General features: G+C 32.1%; 2 protein-coding genes across 3 annotated transcripts; one reads left to right on the top strand and one right to left on the bottom strand.

The window, feature by feature from the left end:
- Positions 1-471: 471 nt before the first annotated feature.
- LOC124837818 (protein TIC 20-IV, chloroplastic-like) lies at positions 472-6656 on the top strand. Of its 2 annotated transcripts, XM_088108356.1 has the most exons (5): positions 472-586; positions 1916-2017; positions 3308-3393; positions 3730-4419; positions 6080-6656. In XM_088108356.1, exons 2-4 carry the CDS (start codon positions 1941-1943, stop codon positions 4386-4388), a joined length of 822 nt encoding a protein of 273 aa, XP_087964482.1. In that variant the 5' UTR covers positions 472-586; positions 1916-1940; the 3' UTR covers positions 4389-4419; positions 6080-6656. The 2 variants fall into 2 exon arrangements, with proteins under 2 accessions (XP_087964482.1, XP_047169234.2); XM_047313278.2 differs by lacking the exon at positions 6080-6656 and having other exon boundaries at positions 3730-4516.
- Positions 5649-15151, bottom strand: LOC124827182 (putative LRR receptor-like serine/threonine-protein kinase At1g07650). Its single transcript, XM_088108350.1, has 24 exons — positions 14890-15151; positions 14646-14793; positions 13625-13696; positions 13464-13532; positions 13084-13155; positions 12938-13009; positions 12694-12765; positions 12520-12591; positions 12351-12419; positions 11634-11705; positions 11415-11486; positions 11170-11241; positions 10617-10682; positions 10398-10463; positions 10280-10312; positions 10121-10164; positions 9248-9633; positions 8807-9014; positions 8489-8728; positions 7897-8015; positions 7585-7795; positions 7249-7486; positions 6775-6925; positions 5649-6307 (listed from the first exon to the last, which is right to left on the bottom strand). Exons 1-24 carry the CDS (start codon positions 15122-15124, stop codon positions 5936-5938), a joined length of 3231 nt encoding a protein of 1076 aa, XP_087964476.1. The 5' UTR covers positions 15125-15151; the 3' UTR covers positions 5649-5935.
- Positions 15152-16507: the final 1356 nt, after the last annotated feature.

The raw sequence follows: 16507 nt of genomic DNA, 5'->3' as shown, positions 1-16507 counted from the left end.
CAAAAGAATTCTTTTGAGGCTAACTTGTACTTTTTAATTCTTAAAAGTTAAATATCATGTTTTTAGTCTTTATTCATGCTTGTATTGTTTGAAGCTATAGTTTCTACAATAAGAAGTAAGAGAAATTAAAATTTGTTTATAAGAATTAAAGCAAAAGTATGGGTGATAGTTAAAATAAATTATTTTTAAATATAAAGATTGAATGAAAAAGTTCACATAACTTAATTCAATCAAACTTAAAACTTCTTATTGATTATAGATGATGAACAAAAACTATCTTTTGTTTATCATTAGCTGGGAATTCGAATGGAGAGAATTATTAAATAAGAAATAAAGTATATCATTTTTTATGAAGAGATTTCATATTTTACATATAAATGTTTGTATAAAGAGAATATTAATATATGATTATTGTTTTTCTTTCCTAATAATCAGTTTAAAAATTAATTAATGCTGAAAATATATGAAAGTATAACTCCGCAGGAAAGATTTAGGTAACAACGCATTAACTATAAGTCTAAAGCAAAAGTAAATACAGTAAGGTGCTCTCTGTCTTCCCCCCCTCTCTCTCTCCATCTCCTCGTTGGTAATCTTCTCTTCAATTCTCTTCAATTTCCGGTTTTCAGAATTTGTTTTTGTTGTTTTATTTATTTTTACTTCAGTTCATTTCGCGGAGATGACTCCTTTTCATTCGTTGAGTCATTTTTTTTCTGTTAATGATTGGAAAGTGCTTATCTTTTTGCTGATATAAGAATTTTCGAATGAGTATCAGAAGATTTTCCGTTATGCTGTTAGGGTTTTTTAAATTTCTCTAGTTAAGGTTTGATTCTGGTGTATTGATGTTTGTGATCTGAACTGTTCCCAATCACAATCGTTTTTCTTTTATTGTTATTGTTAAGCCTTATTCCGCTAGGTAAGGTTCAGAAACGTTATTAAATGTGAAGTGCATAACTATACGTGCATAAAGTTTTCTCCTTGCCGAGGTTTTTGAATGGGGTGATGAGAAAAGTTTATGTGAATTGCTACCTCTGGTTCTGCAATTTCTGATATTAGTATTTTTAAAATTTTCAATTTGATAGCTAGTTTTATGTTGTGGTGTTAAGCGATGATTGCGATGCTCAGTCTAAGTTTTTGCGTGGATGTTAGCTGAAAAGAAACCATATTAATTATCATCTGCTGCTATGATTTCTCCGCAAATTTGATTTCTGGAATGGAAACATATGATAAATTAGCAGTCTCTGTATTGGTTGTCTCTCAAAGTATGGGGGTAGGGCTAGAAAAATGTTCAGGGGTTTAGTTTAGCATGCAGCTCCTGCAAAGAAAAATTTCCTGGTGTTTAGTTTTTGCACGCAGCTGTGCACAACCAATGCCGAGGATCTGGTTATTTGCAGTGAAGCGTACGTCCCTACTTGAGTGATTCTCTCTAAGTGGTGTTGATTGTAATAAAACCCTTGTTGCCAAGCCGTTTTAGTCTATAAAATTTACATAGTTAATCAGCTGGGTATTCTAGCATTATGATGTTTTCCGGGGGAGTGGTTTAATTTGCTGTGACCTCTTTCTCTGTGCCTTTTCTGAATCTTGGGGATGGTGATTAGATTTTTCTATTCTTTTTTAAGTTTTTGATTGGAGAGGTTTTCTTTTTGTGCTTTTTGTTTTTATTTGGTTTGACTTCTGTTTTTCTTCTGTGCTTCTGCATTTTGGGGTCATACAGTTCATGACCCAAGCTGGTTAAAACTACTTTATTGATTCATTATTAGGGTCAGATTCAACTTGGGATATTTCCTAAAGTGCATTTGGTGTCTAAAATATAATTCAGACATATTAAACTGAGAAATATATCTGTTAATCTTTTGGTGCTTTTATCATGCTGCAATAATATATGTATGTCTATAACTTTGTTCTCTTCATTTGATAGTGCCCTGTGACAAAGAAGAGAGAAGATGGCTCCTCAATTGGCATTAACCCACTCTTCTCTTATCCGTCTTCCTTCCTCTCCTGCATCTCTTGGTTTTGGAAGGTATTGTATTACAATTCACTACTTGATTTTTTCTCATCTGATGCATATGCTTCCATTATATATTTATATTTACATTCATCATCATTATTAATTTATGGTTATTATTGCTTTTAACTTATAAATTTATTTCACCCACAATGAATTCAAGCAAGTGGAGCGTTTCCTGGTCATGTTGTGCACATGTTGTAAAATTTGTATTATGAGGAAACCCATATTTTAATTCTGTTGTTTAAGAAGACCTATATGTCATTAGTTTGATACTTTAGAGGAATATGGTATCTTTGTATGTTGAGTGTGTAACTGTTAGGTTTCTATGGGTTAAACCTAACCAAACAAACAATCGCACACACAGAAATCACACACAGAAGACCAAAGAATGCTAATCTTGTATTCACAGTGGAAAGAATACTCTGTACAATCTCAATTGGGAGCCTAACCTCCCCCCACAGGGTTAAAACTCCTGTCAAGTCAACAACTGTCAAAATGTAACTAAAACAATACAAGAATTCTATTTATACATTCCCTCTTTCCCGCCTCTCCTAACTGCCTAGGCAGTTAGGCTATTAATGCTTTCCTCTTCTCACATAAACTCTCCATTCTCTAACAGTAACACTAGTGCTTTTCTTGTAGTAGACAAGCAATTGAATTTGTTGATTGGCCATTCCCCTTCTGTTTTTAATGTAACTTTCTTTCACTGTCAAAAATATTAAGGGTTGCTGGAAATAGGTCTTCTAACAAGGATCGATTTAAATTTCATAAAAGTAAATCTAGAAATCATGCTTATTAATCTTTCAAAGTTAATTCAGTTCTGCCCTTTGGTGAGTATGTTTGCAAGTTGATTTTTAGTGGACACCTGGGGTGATAATCAAATCATTGTCTAGCTTTTCCTTGATAAAATGTCTATTCACCTCAATATGTTTAGTTCTATCATGCAGCATAGGGTTGTGAGCTATACTAATTGTAGATTTATTGTCACAATATAACCAAATAGGTTCACACCACCTTATCTTCAGGTCTTCCAATATAATCTTCAACCATAAAAGTTCCCATATACCTTGGACCATTGCTCAAAATTATGCTTCAGCACTTGATCTCACTACTATATTTTATCTTTTGCTCCTTAAAGTCACTAGGTTTCTACCAAGGAAGGTGCAACATCCAATAGTTGAACCTATTTGTTTGTCTCATGCTTTTGAACTCTGATGGGTTGTTAATGTTATATCATGGTTCCCCTTGCTTGTCTATTTACATTTGAAACTCACCTTTTCTTTGTTATTGGTTTTAAACCAGGAATAAAGATTCGATTCCAGAAAGAGGCTGTATAATCAACAGGACAAAGAATCATACCATGACAGCTTTTGCAGGCAATGCTCTTCGTAAGTTAGCATCTTGTTTCCAAATTTTTATTTTTTTTTTTAAATTTTCTATCTAATTTTAATATTTAAAAAGTTCATTAATTAGATTTTAATAAAACAATAGATCGTTGCAAAATATTTGCTGTAAGAATAATGAAAATGATGGGATATTTGAGACTTGTATGTTGATTTAACTAATCTCGCGACAACCTTTTGTTTAATACCAAGACTTTTGTACAAGGACACGTATACAGCATGTCATATAAAGGCTATACCTTTATCAATTGGTATGTATTATTTGGGTCCAGTGCTCACATATTCTTTCTAGTTGTTTAATCCCCAAATTGTTTGTGTCAGGTAATTCAGCTATCCAACTCACTACTGTTTCATCGCCTCTATCTTCTGATAAAGAAGCTCGCCTCTCACTCAGACATCTTATGTCTCAAAGATGCAATACCAAGTTCTGTGGACAAGCATATATATATCATTCGTCTGGTTTCCGAATCCCAGAAAATGCTGAGAAGCCAGAATGGTGGTGGAGAGCTTTATCCTGCATTCCCTACCTAATAGCATTGCAGATGTCTGCAACTGGGTTTTATCTAGAACCTATCATTCAAAAATTTCCATTCTTTCAGAGTTTGATTTTCTATATCCCAGGAGGTGTCAACCGATTACCAATCTGGTTTCCCATGTTATACTGCTATCTGGCTATTGTAGGAGTGGTGAAAAACAGGGACTTACCCCTTATCTTCAGATTCCATGTAATGACGGGAATGCTGCTGGAACTTGCTCTACAGATAGTGTACATTTCAAGCAACTTCATGCCACTTATACACTTCCCAGGGGGCACATTGGGGTCATATTACTGGGCTGGTGTTGCATTGGCATTTATTTTTATAATGATAAAGTGCATAAGGTGTGCGCTTCTGGGAACATTTGTGAGCATCCCTTTGGTCAGTGAATCAGCTTTCATTCATTCTTTATTTGGTTTAGGAGGATTACAACGGCCTTTTTAGGATGTTATGATCAAGAGTAAATGATTTAAAGGTAGTTTTGCTGTTTAATCAACGGTTCTCTATATTTCTTGTAGTTGAATTTTATTGTTGCCTTCAGTAGAAGTAAATGATAATGTTTTTTTGTTTAATATTCTTGCTGCTTGTCTTCTTTTTCTCGTCTTTCCTGTCCTATATTAAACATGAAAGGTAGATATATCTGATACTTGGGTTTATGGGCTCTTGCTTCTAGAATTTCTCAGGGTTCTAGGATCCTTTGAGGTAAAATTACGTGTTAAAAATGTTTTTTTTTACAAAAATTAAATGTAAAATGTTCTGACAATGTTTATTGTGTGAAAATATCATAAGTAGTTGAAAGGCAAGATTTTTTTTATATACCATGTTGAAATGTAAGCTGAAAATGAAAACAAAAAATGTACAAGTCGAAGAATTAGTTAAAAACTGTGATGTCATCTTATTTTAAAATTAATGTTTGGTAGAATTTTTAGAAGGACCATTAGTTAAAATTACGTGTTAAAAATCTCATTTTTACTAAAATTGAATGTAAATTGTTTTGCACAATGTTGATGTATGAAGATATCATATAAGTAGTTGAAAAGAAAGATTGTTTTTTAACCATGATGAAAAGTAAGTTTAAAAGGGAAAAAAAATACAAGTTGAAGAATTAGTTATCAACTTTGAAGTCATTTTGTTGCATTATTAATGTTTAGTAGAAATTATTGAATAGAAAATAGGAATGTATTTGTATGATACTTTTATATTTATTAAATTTAATTTAATAAACCATATTATGGAATAATTGTACTTAAATTTTTTCTTATGTACTTTTATTGATTTGAATTTGATAATACATTAAGGAAGAGTTTTGAGCCAGGTTTAAAATAAAATGAATTCACATTTTGTGAATGTACATTTTTATTATATTGATTCGTATACTGATTAAAATGTTTTAAGATATAATGTTAATTAATAATATAATAAGTAAAACCCTGTTTGAAAACGATTTGTAAGTATAAATTATGAATAATAAAAATCATGTTATCTTAAAAATAAAAGAAGGAAATTTACAAATACTACAAAGGTGAAAACACTTAAATATAAAAGCAAGATTAAGATAACATTAAAAAAAAAAACTATTACAAGTTACTATAGTTTATTCATTCTAATCTCTACATGATATCATCTTACTTTTCTCAATATTTATCATACTATTTTTCTATCATATAATTAGTAGATACTAAATGAGCTTAAAAAGAACATATATATAAGTTAAAAGAGATAATATAAATATAAGAATAAAAAATTAAATTTTGTTTAACTATAAAAAAAACAAATTAATAGTTAAACCTATCATGAAACACAAGATTAAATCATACATCACTTCAAAATTGCATGAGGGTTTTGTTAACCTTTTTCTTTAACCCTTAGTGTCTTCTGACTAGTAATGTTGGGTTTACCATGTCTTAAATTATTTGTGATTGAACTATGATATAACCAACAATCTCAGCAAATCAAGCAAATGGATGCAATTCACAGACTCTCAGTTTGTTTTAAGCATCAAAGTGAGCCAAATTAATGTCTGTAGCTGTTGAAGAAGAATCAGTCCATGGAACACCTTTAGTTAAGCTCAAACTTCTTCTGTTATTTGTTTTATTTTCATCCATTTGACTGTAATACTCTCTCATTACCTCCAGCTTCATCTCATCCATCACTTCACTACACTGTGAATCAAACTCTGGGACCATTGTTCTGCCTTCAAGCATACTTAGCACTGAAGACATAGAGGGCCTGTAGCTTGAATTAACATGGGTGCAATGGAGAGCCACTTTGACAACCAACCTTACCTCATCTTCATTGAAATATAAATTCAACTTTGGATCAACTAGCTCCATTATGTTACCTCTCTCATTCAACAAGCGTGCCTGAAGAAAAACAGAAAAACGTTTTTATTTGAGAGTTTTATATAGTTGAAACACAACCTATGCTGAGTAGCAACTGTGTAACACTGTTTTAAGTGTGAAGCTTCTGAATCACAGCATATTGGACACTTTGGTTGCATCTAGAATTTCACAAAAGATTATAATAATTGTTGGAAGTCCTGTGTCGATTAGATAATGTCAATTTATATGTAGTTGCAAACCTTTCCTTACAAGCTGGTTTTGTAGAGTTGAGTTAGGTTTAAAGTTCACTTCCAACAGTGTCATTTGAAATACTTGAATCAGTAACTTTTTAGTAAAATCATAGAAAGGTGAAATGCATGCAATGTTTTTCTGCTAGAGTTTCACAGCATGGAAATTGAATCATAGGTTAACACACCACAGAAAAGTATATTTTTTTATGTATATTCAGAAAGATATCAACAATGGAGAATGTTGACAAAAGAAGTTACCCAATCCAGAAGATAGAAAGCTTCCCCTCTCGACTGCCGAATAGTGTTTCTCTTACCACTTAAAATTTCCGAGATAACAACTCCAAAACTAAAAACATCTGCTTTTTCAGTTAGATAACCATGCATTGCATACTCAGGAGCCATGTATCCCCTGCACAATTGAAATACAAATTCAAGCAACCTTATTAAATAACTGTCAAAAACCTTTCTAGATTGACTTTGATAAGGCTTGTAAGTGTACAATCACCTTTCATAAAATATCTAGATAAAAAGTTTGAGCGTCATGAACATAAACTATCAGTGTAAGTTTTTTTATACTGCTAACTAATTAGAGATCATACTAAGTTGTAATGTCATGATCATCAAAGTCAACAAACATGTCGTGGTGATTTATGATTGAATGGCAGTGTAAAACCACTTTATACGAATAGTTAATATCCAATTTTTGTAAACAAATATAATATACTAACTCACCAAGTCCCTGCAATTCTGGTGCTTATGTGTGTATTTTCCCCCATACGAAGTCTGGCCAAACCAAAATCAGATATCTTCGGGTTTAGGTCTTCATCAAGCAACACATTAGAGGTCTTTAAGTCTCTATGAACTACTTTCAGTCTTGTTTCTTCATGCAGGAAAGCTAAACCTCTAGCAATGCCAATACAGATGTTTTTTCTTGTTGCCCAATTCAATTTTAAATGGCTATCTTCTGAATCTTTGCGAGTGACAAACATCAGACAGCAAGTCATTTAGACTTGTATACATTTTAAGATTGAAAGAATCAAACAAGAGTATATCAGAGCAATGACTTACCAAATAAAGCATGTGCTAGGCTATTGTTTTCCATATATTCATACACTAACAACAATTGATCACCCTCAGCACAACAACCGTGAAGTTTAACCAGATTAGGATGTTGCAGAGCTGAGATCATGCCAATCTCATTTATGAACTCTCGGGTTCCTTGCTCTGATTTAGAGGAAAGTTGCTTAACTGCTATTGGTTTGCCGTTGGGCAGAATGCCCTGAATCATGGTCATTTTTGTGTAATTTCAAAACACAGATTTAGTCATGAATATCCATAAATACAATAAAATTGCACAAAATAATTATATAATTGGAATACCTTATAAACAGGACCGAAGCCTCCTTCTCCAATCTTATGGGAAACATCAAAGTTATTTGTTGCAACTTTGATTTCATGCAAGGTAAATACACCAGTTTGCAATTCTATGTCCCTGAGATCTGCCAGTAAAAGAAAAAAATTATACATATTAAGCTTTTGGAAGAAAAGACTAAGAAAATGAGCAAACATGTGGATATAATTGTTTTTGTTAGATATATTGCGTTTAATGTGAAGTTGTAATCAAAGAGTATAACTGTCTTAACTGTTAGACAGTATAAATACTCTTTGTATTCTTTCATTGTGGTTAATGAGAAAATTTAGTTTCTTGTTTTCTCAATTCCTTTGCAGACCTTTCTGTACTTATGGTGTTTGTGAGATTTTGTGTGTAGTTGCTGTGTGTTTGTGAGTGCAGGTGCTGTCCCTAGTCCAACGTTTACTTTCATCATATAGAATTAGCAAGATAAGCAACTAGAACGTATGGTTAAATCTCATGAATAAAAAATCAATGTTGTGCTTGATGATTCTCAAATGGTTCAAGTAAATGATTGAAGAATGGAAATCATGATAGCAAATGTAGTTACTTTGTGATTACCTTCCATTGATAAATGTTCATTTCCACCAAAATGACGTCCGAAGTTTGAGTTTGACATTAAGCCCTCCACCAAAGAATGCCAACCAAGATGACAACAACCACTAATGAAAACCCTCCAACGAAGTACGCTAACAGTAATCAAGATGACAACAATCACCAATGCAACTGCAATTATAACAATCTCTCGTGCAGACATGCCACCTGTCGAGTCTTCTTTTGTTCTGGTTCCACCTGCAGAATCTGTTTGGTTATTAGATAGATAGAGCCACATGAATCAGATAATACCATAAAGGTGACCATATAAAAAATAACACTTACATGAAAACCCATCATATGTGACAGAAATGGCAGATATAAGAGGACCGTTTACTGATTTATATGGGATATAGGTCGTCCCTTTGCCTGCCCAGTAGAAACGGATCTCCAGGTCATTATCACTCACATGAGCAGGAAATTCTTTTATGACCTCCTTCCCAACTCCTTGTGCTTCATTTGCAATGTTAAAATCTTTCAACACTCGCTTTCCCTATAACGTTTCAAATACAAGCCTAAATGAGTTTTGCTAATGAATTCTATTCAAAATTATTGTGGCAACTGTTTCTGCTTATGAAGTCAATGAACTGATTGCACTAAGGTTCTTCTGTTTGGATAAACATCTATAAAGACTTTTACAAGAGAAAATAAGAAGAAAGAATGAAATGAGTTTCTCCATATGTTAAAACTAACCAAACTAGTGACTATTTGGTTAAAATGTTGTACCTGAATGTATACATCAAACACACGCCTCCCTAAGTCTCTGTATGTGTTATCATCAGTAAACATTATCTCAGCAAAGTGAAGCTTTACTGTGTAGACTCCATTTGCTAAACAAAATCCGTAATAACTCAATGACATAGGAGAAACACGTGCATTCTTATATAATTCAGCATTAGTCATGTCAAGCCTAGTTTCATTTTTTGTGGTATAGGGTGGAAGCTGTCGAGGAAAACTATTATTGTCCATGAAGAGACCTGTGTTGCTCAAGGCCCAATTGTTTCCAATTTGTTTATATACTGCTGGTCCAGCAGGATATGTATCTTCATCATATGTTATACCTCCAATAATAGTCTGGTTTCCACCACAATTTATGTGTAGAGATGTAACTTCTGGAACAAGAAAAGAGGGTCAATCGTCAAAACCATTACAAAAAAAGTCAAGCAAAAAATGAAATGGTGATAATGAAGGAAATTCATTCAAATCATAATATTTCATCAAACTACTTTTATCTTTTCTTTTCCTGCTTTCTCTGGACATGCACATTGTTGGAAATCCAAGTATGGGTTCAAGTCTCATATTAAATAAAAATGAGAAAGTAGAGTACTGTATAAAGGTGAAAGACCCATTAACCTATTTTTTTAAGGTTTTTGATAAAGAGCGGTGTCAATCCCTTATATAGTTGGGTTCAGATGTCATTGGTGTTTATATACACATAACATTAACTTTACAGCTGCCATTTTCTTTTCTGTTGTTGATGGTGGAGGTAAGGAATCCATACAAGAAAGATAACTTATGTTGTTGCAGACGTTGGCAAAGAGAATTACAATATTAGTAAGACAATTTAGTTTACAGAAGTTACACATTTTGTTAACTTACTTTTGGTACAGTTTCTATTGCTGCTGTCACAAGACACTGGTCCTCTGAGGGAGCACAAAATGGATAAAAATAACAACATAAATTACACAAGAGAAAGGAAAAGTCAAAGAGTCCATATCTACATGTTATAAAAGGTAGCACATGAGATATAAAACTCACAAGTTATGCCTTGAGAAGCTTGCAAACAAGTTCCTATGACATAGAAAGAGATAGTTAACACTCAGAAAACAAAAAGAGCAGAGAAAATAAAAGAGAGCATGAATATAAGTTTTCATACACATTTTTCTGGTAGCATGTTTTTGGCTCTTGGTTTCCAACACTGAAGTTGTTATATGAAAGATCTCTGCATAATGTGAACAGGGTAATTCAGATGCTTAGAAGATGAAACAATTTCATTAGGTCAATAAAATTATTTTGATATCAAATACTTCTTGCTTTGCTTTCCCATGGAAATTTTCAAAGGGGTTATATGTGTAATGTTCAAATTAGGACTCACAAACTCCTGCTATTGTCCATTGTCCACTCAGGCACCGGTCCAGTGAAGAAATTTCCTGTTAAATATCTAAAGCAAATTTTTTATCAATACTTAAAGTAAAATAAGATACAAGAACCAAAGCTGAGAGCACACCATTTATTGATGAAGCCTATCAAAAGATAAATAAGGTAGTAGTCTACACTGTAATGATTCCCTACCATGCTTTCTTTTTCTTTTCTAAGTAGAATTTGATTTATTTGAATTGTGATAAGTTCCCAGATTTTATTAACACTGTAAAGACAGGTTCTTGGATGATCTTCCTGTGAAAACCAGACAGCCTTGTCTGTATCTAGTGACTGGTACACATAGACATATGAAGATATGATAAAGAGGCAAAATGAGGGTATAATATATGAAACCTAATGATCATTTGATTATCTATAAATTTAAAGTAGCTTCTGCAAAGTATGCAGCTAAAGTACAATATCTAAATATTATCTTACTTTATTCAGCAACCAAAAGAATATATGTATTCCGTTTTGGACTAAAATTAGGAAATGTTAAAAATTCTCACATGTAGGCTGCTGCACTTAATTGTTGAAGGTTTCTTGGCACTTGTCCATATAATTTGTTATAGCTTAGGTCTCTGAAAGAAAAATTTTATCAAGAAAATGTCAAAAAAAGTGCTGAGAATAAAAATCATAATATGTATTTTCTACATGTGAGGACCACAAGAAGCATGTCATGTTATATCCATTAGACTTTTCAAATTGTAAGGATCTTAGATGATCTTTGGGAAAAAAGAGAATTGGAACTTACAAAGTTTTCAATTTCGGCAGGTCTGCAAGATACTGAGGAAATGTGTCATTGATATTGCAACTCCTTAATATCCTGTCAAACAATCAAATATATGAATTCTGCAATAACAAATTGTTGATATCTCATTCTTTAGATTTAGACGTTCTCAAATCAGTACCTACAGTGAGGCACTGACTTCAAGAAAAGAATTAGAATAAACAATTAAAGTAATTCACTCACAAAGTATTCAGATTTTTCATATTTTCAAGTGGTGGAAAAGTTGAATCAGGTCCGTTCAAGTCACTAATCCTCCTGCATTTCATATTTAAAGGATGAAAAAACAACAGTTAGAGAGAAATTCAGTGTTGAGGCCCTACTAACAAATGAAAGATTAAACTATTTATTTAGTCTCTCTAATCATCTAGCTTTAAAATTTTAGTTCTTATACGAGTGTTGGAAGTTCTATATCAACCAGAGATAAAACCAATTTATAAGACTAATTTATAATATATAAGTGGGTGCAAACCTTACCTTATAAGTTGGTTTTGTGGAGTTGAGTTAGGTTTAAAGTCTACTTCTTAACATAGTATCAAAGCTAGGTTAAAGTCTATACTAGCGATATTTGTTCCAGATTAGAGTCTATTGTAGATATATTTGTTATTTGTTGGGCATGTTGTTCTCCAAGGTTATCGGATCGGATTAGGCTTAAAATCTACTTCTTAATAATAAGAAATAAGTTTTAATTTCTGTAGTCTTTTTTGCTAATTTAATACTGTAACAAAACTTGTGTAGGGATTTTCCACCACTAGAAAATGCTTTCTGGTGTTAGAAGCCAAACAAAATTTTATGCATATGTGGAAATGAAATTTTCTTAAATAGAGACTATAAAACTTAAAACAAGATCAAATAGAAAAGCTAAATAAATGGTCTAACTTAATATCAGAAGTTCATGCTTACAAGTCGGATAAGTGTGGAAATGAAATTCCAGGAGGAATTGGTCCACTCAAACCAGAGCCTTGCATATGTCTTCAAAATAAGATTACATTTTGATCATATTTAAGGATCAACAGTCGAAATGAAATCAAACTACAATAACAAAAACAGAGGAAATGAAAATGTTTTGTACAGGTGATCAAGACTTGTCCAACTTTGAAGCCAATCAGGTATGTTGCCAGATAACTGGTTGTCATTTATTCGGCTGCCACATGTGTGAACAATCATGCAAAATTACTGTCAGTTCCAAATCAAAATTTATAATATAATTCAAAGTAACTACACAAAATTTAAATAAGAACCATACCATTCCGTCATTGCAACAAGTCTCGAAAGATTTGCTGGCAGTGGACCAGTGAAGTTATTGGAGCTTAGATGCCTGTAGTAACAATAAATCACCAGCACTGACATGTTTCATTATCATGAACTTAACAGCTATTATACACAAAACTTAGGTGAAACACTTTTTTATGTCAACATTAGAGGATGGTCTTGATTGTCGAAGACTAAACAGCAAAATTGAATGAAATGAAACAGCAGTGTGAACTAACAGTTTTTGAAGGAGGACAAGATTTCCGAGTTCTGAAGGAAGATTTCCAGATAATTGATTGAACTCAAGGATCCTGTGCATTTCAAATTATGTTATATTGAAATGTTATACACAGAAACTCAATGAATGAGGAAAGTAAAACCTCACAAGCGTGTAAGATTGGTGAGGTTTCCCAGCTCATTTGGTATTGGACCAGTTAGTCTGTTTCCAAGGAGTGAACTAGAGAAAAACACAAATTAGATTAATGTAACATGAAACAAAGTAACTCAGGAATGAAAATCACATGAATTTGAATAATGTTTGAGACAAAAATGTTAAAGGGTGTATTGCTAAATTATATAGTCTTTCCTCACACGCATGATACAAAACACAAGACACCATAACAATACCTGTTGAAAGTCCCATGTTTACTAGATAAGACCAATTTATATCAGAGACATGTTAGAACCTAGATAAAACCCTTATGTGCAATTAATCATATGCTGAAGACATAATGAGATAATTCATAAGTGGGAAGAGAAGCACACATTTTTTGAAGATTGGAGGAGCCCCATTCTCGAGGGATGGAACCACTAATGTAGTTACGACTGAGTTCACTGTACCAAAATAAAAGAAAGCAACGAATCAGATTCACAGTGAAACATTAGCATGCACACTACTTCATACTATTCTTCAGAGTATTAAATACATTTCTTTGAGATAAGGTAATTTGTTCAGTTGTGGGGGGAGAACGCCTTGAAGACTCTGTGATTTCAGAGCTCTGTCACAAAAAAATTGAAAATTAGTTACAAGTATCTATGAATATGATAGAAAAACAGAGTATTTATGATAATTTGTGCATGCAAATTTGTCTTTTTCTTTTCTTTTATGATATGCAATTGGCGGGATATATTAATCAGTTTTAGTTTGATTAATATATGTTAAAGAATTTTATCAAATAGTTTGGTGAAATCTGTACACCAATATTATTTTTCCATTCATAAAATCTCGTTTAAGAAATCCCGGTTCTATTTGAACCAAACACTGAGAAATAACTATTGTTGTTGCTTTTTTAGAACTGAAATAATAATTGTAGTCGATAAAGAGAATAAAACAGTACCCATGTATGTCATTTTCACCGTATTTTCAAAAGTTTATGAACTTTTTTAATAATTTTTATTATCTTATTATTCTCTATGTTACCATTTAGATGATGAGTGTGTCACCGTAAAAAAACAATGTTCACTCTCATATTCATATCGTTCTATTTCATAAAATTATTATTTTGATTTCTTACTAATTTAAGTATAGATAATAAATAAGGTGAAATAGAAAACTTATACTGATATATAGATAAAATACAGTTAACTAGCTTCATATTGACACGGTAAAGTACATTAAACTGATTAATTTTGTACATTACAAAATGCATTTGTCTTGGTGTTTATATTTTCTTTCTTTAGAAATAAAATGCAAGACTAGCACACCATTCTACCAAGATCGACTTGTTTCTAACAATTTGTCAACTTACATATTATTGAATATTTGACCTTTGTTTGTTGATCATTAAACATGTCTTGAACATCCCTAGTTCGACGTCATGCCTTAAGCATCACGAGCTGAATTTCAGACCTTAAGCATATCAAAATTTACATTCTATAGAAAAGAGTTTTTTTTTTTTTAATCGTACACACATCAAAATTAAAGACAGTGAAGAGAAAGGGACATACATTTTCTCAATATGGCAGAAGCTGTCATTGGGTATTTTGCAATTGCAAAACATCCCATCATCTAGTGTGTTGGTCCAGTTGCATGGATCCACGTTGAAGTCCCAATCCTTCTTTCCAAGTGTTTTAGCTATATCTTTCAGCACTGACACTATAACATAAACACACATTGAATTTCTATAAGCAATGTGACCACTGAAACAACTTTTTGTTTGTAACAAGAGATACATTTACATGCATTTCCTACCTTCATTCTCTGGTAGTGTGCCCCCAAAAGCAAGCCATAAGAAGCAAATTGGAAGGAGTAACAGGATGAGGAAGAAGTTGGTGGTGTTCATGGTGGTTGGCATTGCAATGGAAAGTGAAGAGAAGAATGATGAGAAATCAGACATTAAAGGAGGAAGGCGTGAAGAAGGGTCCAGGGAAGACTTTAAAGTCTCTGCAACGTGTTCACCAAACACAGAATCAGTCAACCTTGCCATTGTTACTATTTCCAGCTAAGTCTTTCGTTTTGTTCAAAGTTTCATCATTGTGTATTGTTTAATTCCATGATATGATTATATGTAAATGCATTTTACACACACCATTTATATTTGCTAATGTGTATAACATTGTTCTACTATGTATTTATTTGTGTGTGAATCAATTTTTGCGAGTTCAGATTCTTTTTTACTGGACTTTTTTAGTGCTATTCTCTTCTGATCATTAAAATACATTGTTGAAATTTTAATTTTTTAATATATATATTTTTTTAATTTTTTTAATATATTTTTAATATTGACGAAGATTTTTCTTTATTGATGTCGTCTGAAAATATTTTCAAATGTTGGTTAACAATTAGTTAAACTAAATTGATAAAGATAAATTTTATGACATTATCAATTGGGTTTTTTTTTTAAGACTTTTTAATTCATCTGAGTTGAAAAGTTTTCTAATCCACATGGGCAAAAATCATGGCGGAAAATTTTGGTCCACACTTGAAAAAACGAATTCTATCAAACTATTGGAAAACAAATTATGTTAATCATTAAACAAAACAATTATTATAATTATAAACATTGATAAAAAGCAATAAAGAGGTAGAAAATAGAAATGATGGTGGTTTGGAAATAGGGAGACTTTAATATTTAAATATTTTAATATAAATAGTTTTGTTATCAACAAGTTTTATTTTTTTAAATCACATCAACTTTTTAGAAATCATATTTCTAGAGTTTTTAGACTTTTTTATATCGTCTAATTGAAGAACTGAGACGGTATGATTGATTTTAACTATAAGTTCTTCAATTTAGACTTATCAATTTTCCATTTGAGTAAGTTGAGTTTCAACCTTTTTTCTTGATCTTTTTATTATTTGTTGCATGTGAGTCTTGTTCTACTTACATACACATTTTGAGTCATCAATATGAGTCTCTACTGATTAGTTGCTCTAATGGTATGTCTTGATCGTGTTTGTATTGTTCCTAGGTGCAGATAAGACATTTTGTGAGCTTGAAAGGTGTTTGGGTTTCTTTTAAGCAAGTTCGTCTTTCTTTCAAGTAAGGGAAGCTAATTACATTGTTTTAGAGTTGTAGATGCTTTGAGAATTTAATTCGCATGTTTGGTTTGATGAGAATGGTTGAATTGTTGATTGATTTCGATGTTGCTTGTTGAATTGGTTAATTGGAGTTGAATTGGGAAAGTGAGAATCTGATTAATTGAGCCAATTGGTACGTGCCTTCATATTAAAAATTGTTTGTTCACCAAGTATTGAGTAAGGAATATTAATTTGATCACTTGAATAGGTTCTATTTTCATAAATCACTAATTTTTCATCTATTGATTTCTAGTATAGCATTGAGCAATGGCAAGTTAGCATTGAGCGC

The sequence above is a fragment of the Vigna umbellata genome, chromosome 3 (assembly GCF_029865625.1).
Source record: "Vigna umbellata cultivar VRB3 chromosome 3, Vumbellata_1.0, whole genome shotgun sequence".
NCBI classification, from domain to species: Eukaryota; Viridiplantae; Streptophyta; class Magnoliopsida; order Fabales; family Fabaceae; genus Vigna; species Vigna umbellata.
This window is presented reverse-complemented; position numbering and strand designations above follow the sequence as displayed.